Below are 22,727 nucleotides of genomic sequence, written 5' to 3'. Positions count from 1 at the left end.
AACCCAAAATGGGCTGAATTCTGCCTTTTGTGGGAGATTTAAGGAAAATGTGGAGAAGGAACCAAAGGAGGGCCGGGAAAACGCTCCTGGCTGTCCTCGGCCAACCCCAAATGGGCTGAATTCTGCCTTTTATGGGAGATTAACGGAAAACGTGGAGGAACCAAAGGCCAGGAAAATGCTCCTGGCTGTCCTCAGCCAACCCAAAATGGGCTGAATTCCACCTTTTGTGGGAGTTTTAATGGAAAAGGTGGAGAAGGAACCAAAGGGACAGAAAACGCTCCTGGCTGTCCTTGGCCAACCCAAAATGGGCTGAATTCCGCCTTTTCTGGGGTATTAATGGAAAACATGTAGAAGGAACGAGGAGATGTGCGCGGGCGGCACCGAGGCAGGGCGAGCGTTCCGGTGAGGACGGGATGAATAAACCACTCCAAGCATGAGAAATAAACCACTCCAGGCAGGAGTTAATATTCCCCGTCATCCCGAAGGCAGAAGCGGGAATGATTCACCGGCATTCCCGTTTTGTTTTTTTTTTTCCCCCCACGCAGCCAGCAAAGCCAAGGTCACTGCTGGAGGTTGCCCACCCCACGCCGAATTCCGTCCCTTCAGCCCCCTCCGCACCTCTGACGTCAGAGCACGAACCCGGCCGGTAATTCCGCTCCCCGCCGGCCTTTAAAAACCCACAGATCTCCCCGTTAATTCCTCAGGCTCTTCCCCCGAACGCTCCCGAGCCGATTCTCCGAGTAATTAATTTCAAACGAGATAAGGGAGCGGCGGCTCCGTTCTTCCCCCGCCCCTTTTCCCCTGTAAATCCCAATATTTAAAGGCTTAACCTTTCCCCGCTCACAAACAGCTTTTGATTAACTTTCTCCCGAAACAAAGGAAGTAGAAAATGCTTTAGGAGGAATTGTAGCTTTCCGTGTGTTGTGGGTTTTTTTTTTTTTTTTTTTCAATTAGACACCTTAAAAGGTGTCTCGGGCTGATAAAAACCCTTCCCAGCCGTTTCCTGCCAAGAAAAATTGAATCCCGAAAAATATTTGTTCCAGAGGCCACCATCCATAGCAGCTCCAGAGTTTTTCCATCAGCTCCAGGCTGAGTCAGGACTAATCCGCGTCTGCTCCGGAGGGAGAGGTTAAAGATGACCCAGGGAAGGCAGATCCCAAATTTCTGAATGCCCGGAGGATGTAGAATATTCCAAACGGAAGCGCGACTAAACCGATCCTCCTTGGAAGTTTTCTCCCCTCGAGGCATTTAGCAGGTTTTAGATATTTAAGATGGAAGCTGAAGGAAAATTTAAATTTGGGGGTGTGGCCAACAGGCAGGATACGAGAGATTATTGCAGCAATTTAATTAAAGCAAAATTAAGAATTAATTAGAGTAAGAAAAGGTCAGCTCAGACCAGCTGAAACTCGGACCTGGAGGTTCATACGGACTCCTCCACACCTCAAAATAACATTTCCCGTAACATTCCTCAATTTATGGGATACTGGAGAAATCCTGAGGATTTTTTTTCCCAGTAAAAAAGAATTTTTTTTTCAAATCCCACCAAAAGCTTTCAGTGACATCGCAACTGTTGTCCGGGAAAACTGGGATTACAGGAAACCAAAAGTCAACCTCTGTTAGACCAGAATATAATCCCGGAATCGTGGAACGGTTTGATTTGGGAAAAGATCCTCCCATTCCAAGGAGGTAACAGGAAATGGAACCGGGAGGTGACGCCCTGAATTTCAGTATTTTCCCTTTCCTGTGCTCTTGGAAAAACCTTTTAAATCGGAAAACCCCTGAGTGACCCACGGGAAAGGCCCGAGGATTTGGGATCCCCACGGCCCCATCCCCAAATTCAGCATCGGCCGACATTCAAAGATTCCACCCGGAGGTTTTCAATCGGATTTTCCCGACCGCGCTCGGAACGCAACCGAGGAGAAACCCGCCTCAAAACCACCCCGAAAAGCCGCCGCTCTCCAAAAGGGGAGAAAACCGAGGTGATTTCGTGGGATTCCACTCGAACATCTCACAGCCCGAAGATTTCGCTTGCCGCCTTTAATCTCCTCTCCCTCCAGGTGTCCAACTGCTGCAGGAGATACCGGCTCCGGGGATAAAAAAAGCAGCAATTTTTGAAAGCAATTTACTAAAACGTCTGGATTTGCTCAGGCTAAAGGTCACCCAAAACCCATTTTTGAAATGACCACCGCCGTCGGAGACGGACCGAGCCCCGTGAATCGCAACCCCCCCCCCCCCCACCACCACGGCGTGAAAAAGAGATGATTAAATTCAAATTCTGAATAAGACGAGCATTATCTGAGCTCTCCATACTCCGTCCCTTATCTCCATCAGCTGGATTATTTATAGCCCTGAATGCCAGTGGCACTTGAAAGCTCCTGCCTTGAGTGACACTTGCAGCTCCGCGGGGAAGGAACAATCACTTAGCGCTTTAATTACGTGCATTAACCGGCGGCTCGTGCCTCCAAAAAAAAAACCCCCCCATTTTCCCTCCTCGATTTGCATTTTCCACCCCTCCTCTTCTCGTCAATGCCGGGCTAATTAAAACCCCGGCGATAGGATCTGCATTCAGCGGGGCGCAGACAATGGCCCAGTGACCGGGAAACGCGGATTCCAGGGTGCCTTTGGAGCAGCCTGGGAACACCGGCGGCCTGGAGCGGAGCTCGGGCGCCCGGCAGGTTGAAAACGGGAGGTTTTTTTAAAAAGTCGCTCAGCTCCGGGGATCTTGGAAGGATGTTTGACCTCAGAGCCGGTGCTTTCAGAGCAGAAGGCAGAGGATTTATCCGGCAGGTTTTTATGGAGGCGGGAAGTTGATTTTGTACCGTTTTATCTTTGTTTCCACCCTCGAAGAGCGACGCTTCCCGTCCGTTCCAATGTTTCTGCCAATATTCCCTCAAGGAGCGCGATTCAAGAGGGGGAACAAGACTCAAGCTACACACGGGGAGGTTCAGGTTGGATATTGGGAATAATTCCTGCTTGGAAAGGCTTTCCAGCCCTGGGCAGTGGTGGAGTCCCCATCCCTGCAGGGATTTAAATCCATGTGGATTTGGGGGGACATGGATCCGTGGTGGAGTCCCCATCCTTGGAGAGATTCAGATCCATGTGGGTTGGGGGGCTCATGGATCCATGGTGGAGTCCCCATCTCTGCAGGGATTTAAATCCATGTGGATTTGGGGGACGTGGATCCGTGCTGGAGTCCCCATCTCTGCAGGGATTCCAAATCCATGTGGATTTGGGGGACGTGGATCCGCAGTGGAGTCCCCGTCTCCACAGGGATTTAAATCCATGTGGATTTGGGGACTCGTGGATCCATGGTAGAGTCCTCATCCCTGCAGGGATTCCAAATCCAAGTGGATTTGGGGGCTCATGGATCCGTAGTGGAGTCCTCATCCCTGCAGGGATGGCAAATCCATGTGGATTTGAGGGCTCGTGGATCTGCAGTGGAGTCCCCATCTCTGCAGGGATTTAAATCCATGTGGATTTGGGGGACGTGGATCCGTGGTGGAGTCCTCATCCCTGCAGGGATTCCAAATCCAAGTAGATTTGGGGGCTCATGGATCCGTAGTGGAGTCCTCATCCCTGCAGGGATGGCAAATCCATGTGGATTTGAGGGCTCGTGGATCCGTAGTGGAGTCCCCATCCCTGCAGGGATTGAAATCCATGTGGATTTGGGGGGACGTGGATCCGTGCTGGAGTTCCCATCTCTGCAGGGATTTAAATCCATGTGGATTTGGGGACTCATGGATCCCTGGAGGAGTCCCCATCTCTGCAGGGATGGCAAATCCATGTGGATTTGGGGGGACGTGGATCCGTGCTAGAGTCCCCATCTCTGCAGGGATTTAAATCCATGTGGATTTGGGGGCTCATGGATCCATGGTGGAGTCCCCATCTCTGCAGGGATTGAAATCCATGTGGATTTGGGGGGACGTGGATCCGTGCTGGAGTCCCCATCTCTGCAGGGATTTAAATCCATGTGGATCTGGGGGACGTGGATCCGTGCTGGAGTCCCCATCCCTGCGGGGATTTAAATCCAAGGATCCGTTGTGGCCTTGGCAGTGCTGGGAATGGCTGGATTCGATGACCTCCAGGGGATTTTCCAACCTGAACGATCCCAAATCGCTCCCTCTGGACATCTGCGCTCACGGCAACACCTCCCACGGATGTGACCGAGGGGAGAAACTCCTAAAGATCCAAAAATTTCCATCTCCTGTAAAATATTCCGTGGCCAAGGGAGGGAGGACACAACTCCAGGGAATCGCTGCAACTTTCCAGACAACAAAACCCTTTCAGTTCCTGGCACGTGCAAGCTGCCGAATTTCCTGTTAGGGAAATCACCAAGCCAAGGAAAGAAGTGACAGGAGAGGCTCAGTCCCCTGAGGGTCACCAACACCCGAAACCCCTCGGATTGTTCTGGAATTTCCCATGGTTCGAGTGCCAGGAAAGAAAACCTTGGAGCTGCAGGAAGCTTCCCCATCTCCTCCCTTCCCCAGCAGCCTCAAAATCCTTAAAACCCTCAGCTTTTCCAAGTGAATCCTCACCAGCCCTGGCCCCAGCAGGAACATTTTCCACACCAAACCCAGGAATCTCCCCTCAGACCAGGAAACTGCGAGGAGAAACGCTCCTGCCTCCCGTCCCAGCCCTTCCACGGGTTGTCCTCCGCTGGAATATCGGGATCCGCAGTGGCCAGCACTGGGGAGTTCTCCTCTCCAAACCCAGGAGATCCCGGTGGGACACAAACCCAATGAGCAGGAGAGACACGGGACGCTTGGAAAAGCTCCTGGAGCAGGAGCAGGCTGACCTTGGAGCCCCAGACAGATCTCTCCAGATTGCGCTCAGCGCCCCGAGCAGCCCCATCTGCGCCGGCGGTGCAGGTGCTCCGAGCCAGCCTCCATCCATTCCCGAAAAACCCGGGAGAATTCCTCCATCAATCTGCTCTCAAGTTCCACCTTCGCTTTTTCCTCAGAGCACGACTCACCGTTTTCCCTTTTTTCTCCCTTTTTTTTGGAGGGTCAGCGTTCCCCTCGGGCTCAGCACAGGAAATAAAAGAATTTTTCATCGTCTCGAATGCTGATCCTTCAAAATTCTCCTCTGTCTCCCCCCCGCCAAAAAAACCCCAAAAACCCCAGTGAACCCAACAACTCCATCCTGGTTTTTGATAACCCAATCCTCCTTCCAGCCCCCCGAAATGCTCACAGCGAAACCATCCTGCATTTAAAAAAACCAAAACAAACAAAACCCAAAACCTGATAACCAAAAAAATACAAACCCTGATAACCCAATCCTCCTTTCAGCCCCATGAAATGCTCACAGCGAAACCATCCTGCATTTAAAAAAACCAAAACAAACAAAACCCAAAACCTGATAACCAAAAAAATACAAACCCTGATAACCCAATCCTCCTTCCAGCCCCATGAAATGCTCACAGCGAAACCATTCCGCATTTTTAATTAAAAAAAACCCAAACAAACCCACAAAAACCCAACAACCAGGCCCCAAAACCAGAATTTGGCCCTTGTGGTGTCTTCACTCAGTAGCTGACGGTGATCTGCACTAGAAGACGTGTTTTACTTTGCCTAAATGCCTGGGGAATTTGCACCCTCTGTCCCTTTATTCCTTTATTTTCGGCTGCCTGTTCCCAGCCATATGTTGGTTATTGACTTCAGCAGCAAGGGGCCTCGGCGAGGAAAAAAAAAATTAAAAAAAAAAAAATCCAGAAAAGAATTTCTGAATGGTAGAAAAGCAAATAAATAAAAAAAAATCCGGCTTTTTTCTGGTGTTTAAAAAAAAATAAAAAAAGCCCCAGAACGGGGAGTGGCTGAAGGAGCCTGCGAAGGGCAGAAATCATCGCTCGGTTCGGGTGGAAAAAAGGGTCAAAACTGCTCCTTTTTTTACTGAGCAGCAGCTTTTTGTGAACGGGAGGCTGCTGGCAGGCGGGGATTGGCATTACCGCAGGAAAATGGGTGTGAGGGGGGAAAAAAGGAAAAAAAATCCTGATTTTTAGGGACAAAGGCAGCGATCCGAGAGAGGAATTAAGGCAGCTTTCCCCACACAGCCGCGGAGTTTTTGGAATGCTTTGGGTGGGAAGGGACTTCAAAGATGATCCCATCCTGACCCCAAACACCTTGTCCAGGTTGCTCCAGCCTGGCCTTGGACACTCCCTGGGATCCAAGGGCAGCCACAGCTTCTCTGGGAATTCCTCCGCCATCCCCCAAAACCCTCGCGGGGATGAATTCCTCCTCAATATCCCACCCAAATTTCCCCTTCTCCCATTCCCTGGGTCCTGGCCATCCGTCCCTTTCCCCAAATTCCAGCTCTCCCGGAGCCCCTTTAGGCTCTGGAAGCCGCTCCAAGGATTCCCTTCTCCAGCTGGACATTCCCAGCTCTCCCAGCCCGCTCTGCCCACAATATCCCAAATTCCTCTCTTCCTGCGCGGCGCAAAAAGATCTCTCTGCTCCCAAACCCCAATCCCCGGCCTCTCCTGATTTAAACCCGACCCCGAATGTTTCTGAGCCCGAAATTCCGCAGGAGCGGGCGCAGACCGGGGCCTTTCCGTGGGCCTTTCATCCACAGAAACGTGAGAGCAATTAGGTGTGAAAGGAGTTTCCAGAAATAGCCAGCTCCTTACTACCACCATCCTCATCAACATAAAAACTCCCCCGGCCTCGGTCACGGCTCACGGAACCGTAATCGCTTCTGAGTCCGGGCAGCTTTCCGAGCAGGAATATTTCCTGGGATTCCAGCAGGAGCTTGAGGGATGGCAGGACCGAGCATTAAAAAAACCTCTCGTGGATGCGCCCACCAAAAACCAAAAAAAAAAAAAAGGAAAAAAAAAGGGGGAAAAAGCTGCATTTTCAGACATAAAACCGGCCGCAAATCACAGCTTTTCAGTGAGGTGTTTAGAAGGAACTGAAAGGAAAATCGTTTAGCCCACTAAACACTTCAGAGCTGTATTTAAAAACACGGGGAACTGTCTTCCCAGAGGAGCCAAAAAATCAATGCAGATCAGCACTTTAACTGTCTTTTATTACAGTTATTAAGAGCTCCTGATAGAGGTGCAATATTTTAGTTCCATGATGAATTTCATCTCCTTGAGAAAAGCCAGAGCCCTCAGGAAAAGCGAGGCTTTATTTACAGCAGGAAATATCGGGAGTTTTGAGGTAATGTCACCCACTTTGGAAAAAGAAAGGACACTCAGATCATTCCACCCTCATTTTCCCCTCAGAGTATTTCAACCTCATTTTCCTCTCAGATTATTCCAGCCTCATTATCCCCTAAAATCATTTCACCCTCATTTTCCTCTCAGATTATTCCAGCCTCAATTTTCCCCTGAGATAATTTCACCCCCATTTTCCCTCAGATAACTTCACCTTCAGATTATTCCATCCTTATTTTTTCCTTCAGATTATTCCACCCTCATTTTCATCTCTGATAATTTCACCCTCATTTTCCCCCTCGGATTACTTCACTCTTATTTTCCCCCCAGATTATTTCGCTCTTATTTTCCCCTCAGAGAATTTCACCCTCATTTTCCCCTCAGATTATTCCAACCTCATTTCCCCCTTCAGGTTATTTGACTCTCATTTCCGCCCTCAGATTATTTCATCCTCATTTTCCTCTCAGATTATTCCATTCTCATTTTCCCCTCAGATTATTTCACCCTCATTTCCCCCCATATTAGTCCAGCCTCATTTTCATATCTGATAATTTCACCCTCATTTTCCCCCGCAGATTATTTCACTCTTATTTTCCCCTAAAATAATTTCACCCTCATTTCCCCCCTCAAATTATTTCATGCTTCATTTTCCCTCATTGTTTTCTCCTCAGAATATTCTATCCTCATTTCTCCCCTCAGATTATTTCATCCTCATTTTCCCCTCAGATAATTTCATCGTCATTTCCCCCTCAGATTATTTCGCTCTTATTTTCCCATCAGATTATTCCACCCTCATTTCTCCCCTCCGATTATTCCAACCTCATTTCCCCCTCAGATTATTCCACCCTCATTTCTCCCCTCAGATTATTTCACCCTCAGATTATTTCACCCTCATTTTCCCCTAAAATCATTTCACCCTCATTTCTCCCCTCGAATTATTTTGCTCTTATTTTCCCCTCAGATTATCCCAACCTCTTTTTCCCCTCAGATTATTTCACCCTCATTTCCCCCCTCAAATTATTTCATGCTCATTTTCTCTCATTGTTTTCTCCTCAGATTCTTCTACCCTCATTTCTCCCCTCAGATTATTTCACCCTCATTTCCCCCTCAGATAATTTCATCCTCATTTCCCTGTCAGATTATTTCGCTCTTATTTTCCCCTCAGATTATCCCAACCTCTTTTTCCCCTCAGATTATTTCACCCTCATTTCCCCCTCAGACAATTTCACTCTTATTTTCGCCTCAGATTATTCCACTCTCATTTCTCCCCTCCGATAATTTCACCCTCAGATTATTTCACCCTCATTCTCCCCTCAGATTATTCCACCCATATTTTCCCCCTCATATAAATTCACCCTCATTTCCCCCTCAGATTATTTTGCTCTTATTTTCCCCTCAGATTATTCCAACCTCATTTTCCCTCAGATTATTCCAGCCTCTTTTTCCCCTCAGATTATTTCAGCCTCATTTTTCCCCTCAGATAATTTCACTCTTATTTTCCCTCTCAGATAATTCCACCCTCGTTTTTCCCTCTCAGATAATTCCACCCTCGTTTTTCCCTCTCAGATAATTCCACCCTTGTTTTTTTCCCTCAGATTATTCCAGCCTCATTTTCCTCTCTGATAATTTCACTCTTATTTTCCCTCTCAGATAATTTCACCCTCGTTTTTCCCTCTCAGATAATTCCCCCCCTCGTTTTTCCCTCTCAGATAATTCCCCCCCTCATTTTCCCTCTCAGATAATTCCCCCCTCGTTTTTCCCTCTCAGATAATTCCCCCCTCGTTTTTCCCTCTCACGCTCCGCACTCCCAAGGAGGTCTCTGCATCACTCCGATCCCAGATGCATCAGGCCTGGCGCTAAAATTAGCTCATTTCTGGGAAATCGCTTATTTTGCAACTCCTCCAGAAAAAAAAAAACCAACAAAACCCACCAAAATAAAATCCCATCTTGACACATGACTAAGAGAAGGAATTTTCAGGCTGCGCTCGTTCCGTGATTGCGTTTTATTTCGAGCACACAGGAGCGGCTCTGCAGATGGGGATCAAAAACCTCCTCGCCCCCGTGAGACGGCCCTGCCTGGGATTCTGCCCTCGAAATTTTATTTATGTGACATTTTAGATGGTTTCACGGGGGAAAAAAAAAACAACTTTTCATCATCTGAGGGTTCTGGGGTGCATCCAGCAGAACCCAGCTGCCTCCAGAGCCACGGCAGCTCCGGTGACTCCTCAAACTCCCAATCTTCTGCCTCCCTTCCCTGTTTTTTTTTGGTTTTCCCCAAGATTTATTTCACCTCTGTTTGAGGGAGGAAGAGCACCGACAAACCACGCTCAAGCAAACCCCATAAAAACAAAATCAAGGCACAGCAACGCTCTCTGTCCGTTACTAAATCTGTTATTCATAACGTACAAATAACAGATATCCTCAAGCGTTATTGGGAATATTCACCCCAGAGCAGCCAAAGCCGGGATTCTCTCACCGCCACGGAGCGAGGAATTAACACCGGCAACCCCGGGAATTCTCCAGCCTCACCAAGTTTCGGGATTTTTTTTTTATTTTTCCTTTTTTTTTTTTGCTCCAATCCGAAGTTCTGCCTGGCAAATGTGATTCGTGAACCCTCCCAAACATTTCCCACCCCCCCCCGTTTTTGCTCCCGGAGCCGCCTCATCCCTCTCCCGGGGCAGCGGCGGCGGAGCCGAGCGTTTTTATCGCGTTCCGCAGGATGAGGTGTCTGCTCCGGTAACAATTCCATTATTCCCGCTGAGCCCTTGATTTATCCTGCCCATTATCCTAATTATTTTCTCCGACCGCCCGCCTCGTGAGGCTCTGCCGGGCTTTGGGAGGAGCTGTTGGGGTTTTTTTGGGGGTTTTTTTGTAGCGTTTCGTGCCCGTCGATGTTTTTCCGGGAGGAAGCGGAGCGCGCTCCCCCGCGGCGTTTTCCGCGCCTGTGGAACGGGGTGGGAAAGACCCGGAGGAGGGAGGAAATCCTCCCAGGGTACGGAAAGAATCAATAAAGCAAGGGGAGGAAGAGGAGGAGGGAAAAAAAAAAAAAAGCACCGTGGAACTGGGACACGGGATCAGGGGAAAAAAAGGGAAAATTTCACAGCGGAGGGCAAAGGGGGGGAAAAAAAGAGACTTTCTGGGGAAAATCATGGAATTGGAGAATCCCAGAATCATCTGGGTTGGAAAGGGGTGACCTCAAAGCTCATCCCACCGCCACGGGCAGGGACACCTTCCGCTATCCCAGTCCAACCCGGCCTGGGGATGCTTCCAGGCGTGGAATCCACAGGGACGGAACCCGCAGGGACGGAATCCGCAGGGACGGAATCCGCAGGGACGGAACGCACAACCTCTCCGGGCAAAAGAAAAACCCCAATAAAATAAAATCTAAAAAACAACCCCACAGACGAGTCGTTCACCCTCAGCCATCGCAACGCTTCCAGCGATTGCCAACGGATCCGGCCCCGGAGCGGCCGGGAAAAATCCCTGCAGGGAGCAGCGGGAGCAGCGGGAAATCGATAGGTCGGAAGGGACGGCGGGAACGTTCCTCCCGGAGCTGGGATCGCCCGCCTGGGCCGAGAGTTTTCAGGCCAAGGTCAGCACCGTCAGCAGTTCTCCCCTCCCCAGGAGAAATCCCTGGATTTATGATTCCCGCTGGCGCTGAAGGGTGCTCAGAGCTCCCGAAGTCAGCTCCGTGTCCGACCTTTCCCGCAGCTGGAATGCGGCTGGAGAGGAGGAGGACTCGCAGGGGACGGAGAAATTTCGTCCAAACCGCCTCAAAATCCAGGGTTTATAAAGATCCCTGGAAAGCCACGGGTGTGTTGTGCCAAAAAAAGAGAAAGAATTGGAGAGCTGGGAATGGGAATGTTCACCTGGATGAAGGGAAGGATCCAGGGAAAAGCTCAGAGCCTTTTCCAGAGCCTAAAGGGGCTCCGGGAGAGCTGGAGAAGGATTTGGGACAAGGGACAGGGAATGGGACAGGACACAGGGAATGGAGGGAATTCCCTGGGAAAGGGGAGCTTGGGGTGGGATCTTGGGAAGGAATTCCCGGCTGGGAGGGGCGGGAATTCCCAGAGAATCCCTGGGAGTGTCCAAGGAAAGGTTAGAGAATCCTGGGAAGGTGTCAGGATTGGAATGGGATGGGATTGAAGGACCATGGATCCAACCCCAAACCATTCCGGAATTCTGGGATCAAGGATGCTCACGATCCATCCCGAGGGATTTTTATGCAAGTCAGGGATGGAAAAGGAAGGGAAACCCTTCCTGGAGTCCTGAGTTCCCAGGGAATTCCCAAAATTCCTTCCTGGAGAGGAGTCAGGATGGGGCTGGATCCAATCCCAGGCTGGGCTGGAATTCCCAGAGAATCCCAGGATCCCTGGAGAGAAAAGCTGGAGCACCCTGGGACCATGGGATTGGGATGGGATGGAAGGTCCACGGATCCCATCCCAAACCATTCCGGGATTCTGGGATCAAGGACATCCAGGATCCATCCTGAGGGATTTTTATGGAATTTGGGGATGGAAAAGGGAAGAGAGACCCTGCCTGGAGTCCCGAATTCCCAGGGAGTTCCCAAAATTCCTTCCCGGAGAGGAGTCGGGATGGAGCTGGATCCAATCCCAGGCTGAGAGAGCCGGGAATGGAGGGAATTCCCTGGGAAAGGGGAGCTTGGGGTGGGATTTTGGGAAGGAATTCCCAGCTGTGAGAGTGAGGAGAGGCTGGAAGAGAATTCCCAGAGAATCCCTGGGAGCATCCAAGGAAAGGCTGGAGCATCCCAGGACAGCGGGAGGTATCGGGATTCGAATGGGATGGGATTGAAGGTGTGTGAATCCCATCCAAAACCATTCTGGGATTCTGGGATCCAGGACGCTCAGGATCCATCCCGAGGGGTTTTTATGCAAGTCAGAGATGGAAAAGGAAGGGAAACCCTTCCTGGAGTCCTGAGTTCCCAGGGAATTCCTAAAATTCCTTCCCGGAGAGGAGTTGGGATGGGGCTGGATCCAATCCCAGGCTGAGAGAGCCGGGAATGGAGGGAATTCCCTGGGAAAGGGGAGCTTGGGGTGGGATTTTGGGAAGGAATTCCCAGCTGGGGGGGTGGGGAGAGGCTGGAAGAGAATTCCCAGAGAATCCCTGGGAGCATCCAAGGAAAGGCTGGAGCATCCCAGGACAGCGGGAGGTATCGGGATTCGAATGGGATGGGATTGAAGGTGTGTGAATCCCATCCAAAACCATTCTGGGATTCTGGGATCCAGGATGCTCAGGATCCATCCCGAGGGATTTTTATGGAACTGAGGCATGGAAAAGCGAAGGGAGACCCTTCCTGGAGTCCCGAATTCCCAGGGAATCCCCGAAATTCCTTCCCGCAGAGGAATCAGGATGGGGCTGGATCCAATCCCAGGCTGGGCTGGAATTCCCAGAGAATCCCAGGATCCCTGGGAGCGTCCAAGGAAAAGCTGCAGCACCCCGGGACCATGGCATTGGGATGGGATGGAAGGTCCACGGATCCCATCCCAAACCATTCCAGGATTCTGGGATCAAGGACATCCAGGATCCATCCTGAGGGATTTTTATGGAATTTGGGGATGGAAAAGGGAAGAGAGACCCTGCCTGGAGCCCCGAATTCCCAGGGAATCCCCGAAATTCCTTCCCGGAGAGGAATCGGGATGGGGCTGGATCCGACCCCAGGCTGGGCTGGAATTCCCAGAGAATCCCAGGACCCCTGGGAGCGTCCAAGGAAAAGCTGGAGCACCCTGGGACCATAGGATTGGGATGGGATGGAAGGTCCACGGATCCCATCCCAAACCATTCCGGAATTTGGGATCCAGGATGCTCAGGATCCATCCCGAGGGATTTTTATGCAAGCCAGAGATGGAAAAGGAAGGGAAACCCTTCCTGGAGTCTTGAGTTCCCAGGGAATTCCTGAAATTCCTTCCTGGAGAGGAGTCAGGATGGGGCTGGATCCAATCCCAGGCTGGGCTGGAATTCCCAGAGAATCCCAGGACCCCTGGGAGCGTCCAAGGAAAAGCTGGAGCACCCTGGGACCATGGGATTGGGATGGGATGGGAGGTCCATGGATCCCATGCCAAAGCATTCCGGGATTCTGGGATCAAGGACATCCAGGATCCATCCTGAGGGATTTTTATGGAATTTGGGGATGGAAAAGGGAAGCGAGACCCTGCCTGGAGTCCCGAATTCCCAGGGAGTTCTCAAAATTCCTTCCTGGAGAGGAGTTGGGATGGGGCTGGATCCAATCCCAGGCTGAGAGAGCCGGGAATGGAGGGAATTTCCTGGGAAAGGGGAGCTTTGGGTGGGATTTTGGGAAGGAATTCCCAGCTGGGGGGGTGGGGAGAGGCTGGAAGAGAATTCCCAGAGAATCCCTGGGAGCGTCCAAGGAAAGGCTGGAGCATCCCAGGACAGCTATCGGGATTTGAATGGGATGGGATTGAAGGTGTGTGAATCCCATCCAAAACCATTCCGGGATTCTGGGATCCAGGACGCTCAGGATCCATCCCGAGGGGTTTTTATGGAACTGAGGCATGGAAAAGCGAAGGGAGACCCTTCCTGGAGTCCCGAATTCCCAGGGAATCCCCAAAATTCCTTCCCGGAGAGGAATCGGGATGGGGCTGGATCCAATCCCAGGCTGGGCTGGAATTCCCAGAGAATCCCAGGACCCCTGGGAGTGTCCAAGGAAAAGCTGGAGCACCCTGGGACCATGGGATTGGGATGGGATGGAAGGTCCACAGACCCCATCCCAAACCATTCCGGAATTCTGGGATCAAGGACATCCATGATCCATCCTGAGGGATTTTTATGGAATTTGGGGATGGAAAAGGGAAGAGAGACCCTGCCTGGAGTCCCGAATTCCCAGGGAGTTCCCAAAATTCCTTCCCAGAGAGGAGTCGGGATGGGGCTGGATCCAATCCCAGGCTGAGAGAGCCGGGAATGGAGGGAATTCCCTGGGAAAGGGGAGCTTGGGGTGGGATTTTGGGAAGGAATTCCCAGCTGGGGGGGTGGGGAGAGGCTGGAAGAGAATTCCCAGAGAATCCCTGGGAGCGTCCAAGGAAAGGCTGGAGCATCCCAGGACAGCGGGAGGTATCGGGATTCGAATGGGAAGGGATTGAAGGTGTGTGAATCCCATCCAAAACCATTCCGGGATTCTGGGATCCAGGACGCTCAGGATCCATCCCGAGGGGTTTTTATGGAACTGAGGCATGGAAAAGGGAAGGGAGACCCTTCCTGGAGTCCCGAATTCCCAGGGAATCCCCAAAATTCCTTCCCGGAGAGGAATCAGGATGGGGCTGGATCCAATCTCTGGCTGGGCTGGAATTCCCAGAGAATCCCAGGACCCCTGGGAGCGTCCAAGGAAAAGCTGGAGCACCCTGGGACCATGGGATTGGGATGGGATGGAAGGTCCACGGATCCCATCCAAAACCATTCCAGAATTCTGGGATCAAGGACATCCAGGATCCATCCTGAGGGATTTTTATGGAATTTGGGGATGGAAAAGGGAAGAGAGACCCTGCCTGGAGTCCCGAATTCCCAGGGAATCCCCGAAATTCCTTCCCGCAGAGGAATCAGGATGGGGCTGGATCCAATCCCAGGCTGGGCTGGAATTCCCAGAGAATCCCAGGACCCCTGGGAGCGTCCAAGGAGAAGCTGCAGCACCCCGGGACCGTGGGATTGGAATGGGACTGAAGATCCCGGAATCCCATCCCAAAGCATTCCGGGATTCCGGGATTGCCAGGAGAGGCCTCCAGTCAATTTTATGCAGCAGAAACGTTTAAATATTTACCAGCCTGGAATAACATTTACACAGCCCAACACGACAATAAATTGTTTCATCAACTGCAAACCAGGACGGAGAATTTTAAGGCAGGAAAGCAGAGACTGAACTCCCCAGCTGAATCCTTGGGAATGAAGGAATTTTTTTCAGGAATTTTTCGGGATATTTCTGCTACGTTCGCCGGGGCTCTGGGGGAAATCCATCAGTAAATTTGGTTTGGCGTTTCATCCTCTGGTATTTAAAATTATGTTTTTAAAAAATTAATTATGAAGCATTTAAATGAGGATTTTTTTCCTTCTGTTCCTCTTCCATCCTCAGCGCTTCTCCCCACCCTGAATTTCAATTCCTCCTCTCCCAGTTCCAGCCTCATTCCTGCCTCCCGATCCCGAAAAACTCCTCCTCCCGCCTCTCCAGTTTCTGGGAGCGCAGGGATGGAGGCGGGGATGGCGTCGCCCTTCCCCTCACAACCCAAAAATTAAACATTTCCGACCGATTCCCAAATTTCCTGCAGCGAATCCGGAGCGATTCCGGAGCCACGTGTGACCAATAAGCAGCGAAGGATAATTATTAATGAATTTAATCACGAAAACTTGAATTAATTCCTCCTTCCTCAGTTTTCCACATTGGAAACACCTCGGATTTTGATCTCCTCTTTGTCTGAACCTGCCCAGCCTTGGCTCTTCCCTTTTTTTGGGTCGCTATTCCCATTTTTCCACCACTAATTCCAGCCCGATCCCACAGAACTCCAGCTGCAATTCCACGAGATACCCGAGGGAAGGACTGAAGCTTTTGTTACGAAAAAATTCCGTGAAAAAATTCGGTGTCGCACTCTACTTCCCCGAGCGCGGCAAAAAAAATAATCCAGGAGCAGAACCCGGAGCAGGAATTTGGGAATTTTGTGCTCATCGCTTCCACTCTCTCACCTTTTATTTAGGAAAAACTCAAGGAATTCTGCACAAAACCCCTCAAAAAAAAAAAAAAAAGAAGTTTCCAATAATCCCAGGATTCAGGATTCCTGCCCTCTGCAGCTGCGTTTTCCATTTTTTTCCCCCAGATGCGTATTTTTTGCTCTCTGCCTGTATTTTTAATCGATATATTTCATTACACCGCTGGTTTTCAGACAGCACCCGGCCCAACCTTCCCCAGGAATTCCCACTGGGATTCCTCCGTCACGACTCCAATCTCTTCTCTGTTTTTTTTTTTTAAAAAAACACCAAAAAACCACCCGATTTTGAGTCAGGGAAAATAAAAAAACCCCCCGAAATCGGTTAAATCCCTGCTCCGTTCGCTCCTCATCCCTCTCACCCCGATTTCCCCCGGGGAATAATTTCCTATCTCCTTCCACATCGCTGACGAAGAAATGGGACCGAAACTCCGCACGGGCACGCGCTGATTTTGCGATTAATCACCCTTCCAGAGAGGATCTTTTCCACTCGGAATTGTGTCCTACGCTAAACCCAAGAGGGGAAAAATAAAACCACCTTGGAAAAAAAGCAAGGAGCCCCGGCGAATGCTGTTTTCCACAGGGACCCGAGTGACTCAGGCTGGCATGAGACAGGGAGATAATTTTCTGGATGAAGTAGTTCGACAAATCTCTTTTTTTTTTTTTGGTTGGTTTTTTTCCACCTTCTCGGAAAAAAAAAAAAGATAAAAAGAGTTTCGAATCGTTCGTCCTTTAGAAACGAATCCGGTCACCGAGCAGGAAAAGAAATTTAAAAATAAAGGGAAGTTTTCCGTGGTGGGGGGAAAAAAAACCCCGTGGGAATTGCTGGTTTTTTGGTGTTTTTTTTTTTTCTTTTTTTGAAGGAATACTCACATAAAACTGATCCATGTCCCGCTCCAGCCCCATGTTGGGAAGGTCGGGCATCATGTGGGCGACCACCTTAAACCCGGCGTCCTTGGCCAGGTGGAAGGACTCGCACACGGCCTTGACGGTGTGACCCCTGGGAAGAGAGGGAAAAGGTGGGAAAAGGGGCAGGAAAAGGCAGGAAAAGCAGTTTTTGCCAGGTTTAATTGGGATTTATCCCCCTGGGAGGTTGAGTTTGGAGGTAAAACCGAGCCTAAAAGGGGTTTGATTGATATTTGAAATTGTTAATTCCAAGGGAAAGGAGCACACGGCCTTGACGGTGTGACCCCTGGCAAGAGAGGGAAAAGATGAGAAAAGGGGCAGGAAAAGGCAGGAAAAGCCATTTTTGCCAGGTTTAATTGGGATTTATCCCTCTGGGAAGTTGAGTTTGGAGGTAAAACCGCACCTAAAAGGAGTTTGTTAAACATTTGAAATTGCTACTTCCAAGGGAAAGGAGCACACGGCCTTGATGGTGTGACCCCTGGGAAGAGAGGGAAAAGGTGGGAAAAGATGGGAAAAGGCAGGAAAAGGGTCAGGAAAAGGCAGGAAAAGCCGTTTTTGCCAGGTTTAATTGGGATTTATGCCTCTGGGAGGTTGAGTTTGGAGGTAAAACCACGCCTAAAAGGGGTTTGATATTTGAAATTGTTCATTCCAAGGGAGAGGAGCACACGGCCTTCATGGTGTGAGACCTGGGAGGAGAGGGAAAAGGGTCAGGAAAAGGTGGAAAAGCAGGAAAAGCCATTTTTGCCAGGTTTAATTGGGATTTATCCCCCTGGGAGGTTGAGTTGGGAGGTAAAACCGAGCCTAAAAGGGGTTTGGGAAATATTTGAAATTGTTCATTCCAAGGGAAAGGAGCACACGGCCTTCATGGTGTGACCCATGGGAAGAGAGGGAAAAGATGAGAAAAGGGGCAGGAAAAGCAGGAAAAGCAGGAAAAACCTTTTTTGCAGCATTTAATTTGGATTTATCCCCCTGGGAAGTTGAGTTTGGAGGTAAAACCACGCCTAAAAGGAGTTTGTGAAATATTTGAAATTGTTCATTCCAAGGGAAAGGAGCACACGGCCTTGACGGTGTGACACCTGGGAAGAGAGGGAAAAGGAGCAAGAAAAGGGTTGGGAAAAGATGGGAAAAGGCAGGAAAAGCCATTTTTGCCAGGTTTAATTGGGATTTATCCCTCTGGGAGGTTGAGCTTGAAGGTAAAACCGAGCCTAAAAGGGGTTCGTTAAACATTTGAAATTGTTCATTCCAAGGGAAAGGAGCACACGGCCTTGACGGTGTGACCCCTGGCAAGAGAGGGAAAAGGAGCAGGAAAAGGGTCAGGAAAAGGCAGGAAAAGCCGTTTTTGCCAGGTTTAATTGGGATTATTCCTCTGTGAGGTTGAGTTTGGAGGTAAAACTGAGCCTAAAAGGGGTTTGATTGATATTTGAAATTGTTAATTCCAAGGGAAAGGAGCACACGGCCTTGACGATGTGAACCCTGGGAGAAGAGGGGAAAAGGAGCAGGGAAAGGGTTGGGAAAAGTTGGGAAAAGGCAGGAAAAGCTGTTTTTGCCAGGTTTAATTGGGATTTATCCCTCTGGGAGGTTGAGCTTGAAGGTAAAACCGAGCCTAAAAGGGGTTTGTTAAACATTTGAAATTGTTCATTCCATGGGAAAGGAGCACACGGCCTTGACGGTGTGACACCTGGGAAGAGAGGGAAAAGGTGGGAAAAGATGGGAAAAGGCAGGAAAAGGGTCAGGAAAAGGCAGGAAAAGCCATTTTTGCCAGGTTTAATTGGGATTTATCCCTCTGGGAGGTTGAGTTTGGAGGTAAAACCGAGCCTAAAAGGGGTTTGATATTTGAATTTGTTCATTCCAAGGGAAAGGAGCACACGGCCTTGACGGTGTGACAACTGGGAAGAGAGGGAAAAGGTGGAAAAAGGGGCAGGAAAAGCAGGAAAAGCCATTTTTGCCAGGTTTGATTGGGATTTATCCCCCTGGGAGGCTGAGTTTGGAGGTAAAACCGAGCCTAAAAGGGGTTTGCTATTTGAAATTGTTCATTCCATGGGGGAGGAGCACACGGCCTTGATGGTGTGACCCCTGGGAAGAGAGGGAAAAGGAGCAAGAAAAGGGTTGGGAAAAGTTGGGAAAAGGCAGGAAAAGCCATTTTTGCCATGTTTAATTGGGATTTATCCCCCTGGGAGGTTGAGCTTGGAGGTAAAACCACGCCTAAAAGGGGTTTGTGAAATATTTGAAATTGTTCATTCCAAGGGAAAGGAGCACACGGCCTTGACGGTGTGACACCTGGGAAGAGAGGGAAAAGATGAGAAAAGGGTCAGGAAAAGGGTCAGGAAAAGGCAGGAAAAGCCGTTTTTGCCAGGTTTAATTGGGATTTATCCCTCTGGGAGGTTGAGCTTGGAGGTAAAACCGCACCTAAAAGGGGTTTGGGAAATATTTGAAATTGTTCATTCCATGGGGGAGGAGCACACGGCCTTGATGGTGTGACCCCTGGGAAGAGAGGGAAAAGGAGCAGGAAAAGGTGGGAAAAGGCAGGAAAAGACATTTTTGCCATGTTTAATTGGGATTTATCCCCCTGGGAAGTTGAGTTTGGAGGTAAAACCGAGCCTAAAAGGGGCTTGTGAAATATTTGAAATTGTTCATTCCAAGGGAAAGGAGCACACGGCCTTGACGGTGTGACCCCTGGGAAGAGAGGGAAAAGGTGGGAAAAGGGGCAGGAAAAGGAGGAAAAGCCGGTTTTGCCAGGTTTAACTGGGATTTATCCCCCTGGCAGGTTGAGTTTGGAGGTAAAACCACGCCTAAAAGGAGTTTGTTAAACATCTGACTTTTGAAACAGGCTCCAAGGCTCCGGGTTTTCCAGACACGGAGAGGAATTTGGGAGAGCTGCTGGAATCCAGAGTTTGGAAATGCAGGTTGCTGTCAGGGCACGGGGACACCCAGGAATAAAACCAGGAATAAAACCAGCTGGAAAGCAGAAGGGATGGGAGCGAGGAAAAGCGGCCAACCAGAAATCACCCAAAAATTCCTTCTGGAGAATCTCAGAGCTCCCCCAGTTTTTGGGAGATGCCAAACCCGGGCTGGATCGGGATTCCGGGAGGATTCTTCCACACTAACACCGAGCCAAGCCCTGAGTGGATCTGCAGGAGCTTTGGGGGATCTGGAGCCCAAAAAAGGCTGAATTTCCCACAGCTCTGGAGAAAATTCCTTTTCCCTCCCATCTCCACGGCTCCAGCCAGGAGATTCCCCACCTCAGGACGATCTTCCCACAAAATCCCGGCTCTCTCTCGCATTCCTGGACACTCCTGGGCACTTCCGTCCCCTCCCTTCCCTCTCCCATCCCGGTTTTTCCGCCCTGCTCCTGGAATTCCTGGCACCCGGTTGAGCTCTGAGGGTGATTTACTTTTTTTTTTTTTTTAATTCCTCCTCCAAATAAATCCCTCTGGATTAAAAAAAAATAAATAAATCCAACTCCCTGCGTTGGTTCACCCTCCATTCTGACCCTCACAGGAACCAAACCAGCCGCTTCCCGATTTTTTTTAATTTAATTTTTTTTAATTTAATTTTTTTTAAAGGGTCTTTTCCTCCCTCTCCGCCGGAGGATTCCACCCCTCCGCCCGGCTTTAAACCCCGCTTTATTTGCGATTTTTTTTTTATTTTTCAGCAGCTTCACGGCGTTTTTGGGGTTGTTTTTTTTTTTTTCTTTCTCCGAGACCGTTCAAGGACAGCATCGCTCAAGAACCTGGAGTAGCCTGAGGGGAGCAAACGGCAGCTCTGCTTCATAAATAAAAATTATTTTCTTATTAGAAGCGGAATCCGAGCTGCATCAATAACTCGATTATTTGACGCCTCGCTCCGTTCCTGAATATTTTTCTGCCTCGCAGCCACCGAGAGCGCTCAGAAACCTCACTAATGACTTATGGAACATAATAGAAAAGTAATTTCCGAGCAGTTACCCTAATTGGTTGTAATCTGACATTTCGCTACCGGCGAAATATTAAAAAGTTCCGAGCCCAAAACAACGTTCCCCCGCGCAAAAGCGAAGGACGGGAGCAAAACGAGCTCGTTTCGACAGGAGGGGGAGGAAAAAAAAAACCTTGAATTGTCTTTTTCTTAAAGAGCTTTTTTTGGGTTTTTTTTTTTCTGGGCGCTGCAAAAAATCGGGAGAAGTTTGAGGAGGTTTTTTGGGAATTCTAAAAAGAGATCGAATTTAAAGTTTAAAAATCGAATTGGAGGCAGGGGGAAAGAAAAAAGGGGTTTTAAGAGGTGATGAGGAATTGTTAAATGGAGAGTTGTAATAATTCGGAGTAAGAGCGAGACCCTTTCCCAGAGGAGGAAACAACTGGAAGCTGCTGGAGAGAGCGCCAGGAGTGGGGGAAAAAGATGGGAAAAAAGAGCTTTAAAAATAATATTAAAAAAAAAAAATCCCAGAATTTTCAGGCTTGAAATAAATAATGAAGCATTTCTGGGGATGGGTTTGTCCGGGGAGGAGGGGTGAAGGGAATATCCCGAATTTTCCTCCAGAGCAGCGCAGCTCTTCGGGCCAGAACGAGGAGGGATGGATCACATCCCCCTCCTGGAAATGCGTTTTCCCAATCCCTAAGGGTTGGAATGACTCTGGGGAATCTCTCAAGGGGACATTCCTGTCCCAAAAAAGGCTCCTGGAGGAGGGGAAAAGCTGGGAAAGATCCCCAAAATTTACACATTCGCCATCGAATTGGGCTGCAGGATCTGGCTGCGCCTCCCGGAATGGAATTCATTGGTGGCGTCGTTAGGAAAGGAGGAGGTCAACACAGGGAAAGAGGGAAATGTATTTAAAGTTTAAAAAAAAGAGGTGGGAAAGGGAGGAAAAGAATGGATACATTAAAAAAAAGAAAAGAATTTAAACACAGGGGAAGAATTGAGACATTTAAATTGAAAATGTCTCAGTTTTTAATTAAAAAAAAAAGGGAGAAAGGAAAGGAAATCCAAGGGAAAGAAGAGACGGATTTAAAAAAAAAAAAAAAAAGAGTTGGAGAACGCAGGGAAAAAAACCCAAACACATGGAAAAAACCCAAATGTACAAGACAAGGAAAGGATCCGGGTCCCAATTAAAGCATCCCGACAAAATCCCCAAAATCCCCAAAATATCCCCAAAAATCCCCAAAAAGGGCCCAGAGGGAGCCCCGGAGCAGCTGCGGCTCCTCGACTGATCCTGGCGGATCCGTGGCCGGGAGAGCAAAGGAAAGAAATGGAATATTCCAGTGTTCCCTGCTGGATGGGAGCTGAAGGATTCCAGAAGGATCCAGGGAATCCTTGGAGCCCCTTCCCAAGCTTTGAGGGGGGAGCTTGGGGTGGGGTTTGGGAAGGGATTCCCGGCTGGGCTGGAATTCCCAGAGAATCCCCGGATCCCTGGCAGTGGCCAAGGGGGGATTTGCATCACCCTGGGATCGTGGGAAGCGTCCCCGGGATGGGACTGAAGATCCGTGGATCCAACCCCAAACCATTCCGGGATTCTGGGATCAAGGATGCTCAGGATCCATCCCGAGGGATTTTTAGGGAATTTGGGGATGGAAAAGGGAAGGGAGACCCTGCCTGGAGTCCTGAATTCCCAGGGAAGCCCCTGGATCCTGAAATTCCTTCCTGGGAAGGAGCTGGGGTGGGGCTGGATCCAATCCCAGGCTGGGAGAGTTGGGAATGTCCAACTGGAGAAGGGACGGAAAATCTTGGAGCCTTTTCCAGAGGGAAAGGAGAGCTGGAATTTGGGAAAGGGCTGGAGAGGCAGGAGCCAAGGAATGGAATTCCCACGGGGAAAGGAGAGCTTGGGGTGGGATCTTGGGGAGGAATTCCTGGCTGGAGAGTGGGGAGGGCTGGGCTGGAATTCCCAGAGAATCCCTGCGAGCATCCGAGGAAAGGCTGGAGCACCCTGGGATGGTGGGAGGTGTCGGGGTTGGAATGGGATGGGATTGAAGGTCCCTTCCCAC

At 49.7% G+C, this 22,727-nt stretch overlaps 1 protein-coding gene across 1 annotated transcript in view; it reads right to left on the bottom strand.

Moving 5' to 3' along the window:
• Positions 1–22,727, bottom strand: part of ELP3 (elongator acetyltransferase complex subunit 3) — a 105,280-nt gene that overhangs the window by 29,338 nt on the left and 53,215 nt on the right. The window contains exon 9 of the mRNA XM_040058186.1: positions 16,744–16,870. Coding sequence (XP_039914120.1) covers positions 16,744–16,870 — 127 coding nt within the window. The remainder of the gene's footprint in view (positions 1–16,743; positions 16,871–22,727) is intronic.

Source organism: Hirundo rustica, chromosome 3 (assembly GCF_015227805.2).
Source record: "Hirundo rustica isolate bHirRus1 chromosome 3, bHirRus1.pri.v3, whole genome shotgun sequence".
In the NCBI taxonomy this organism is placed as follows: domain Eukaryota; kingdom Metazoa; phylum Chordata; class Aves; order Passeriformes; family Hirundinidae; genus Hirundo; species Hirundo rustica.
The sequence above is the reverse complement of the archived record's forward strand: the minus strand, read 5'-3'. Positions and strand labels throughout refer to the sequence as shown.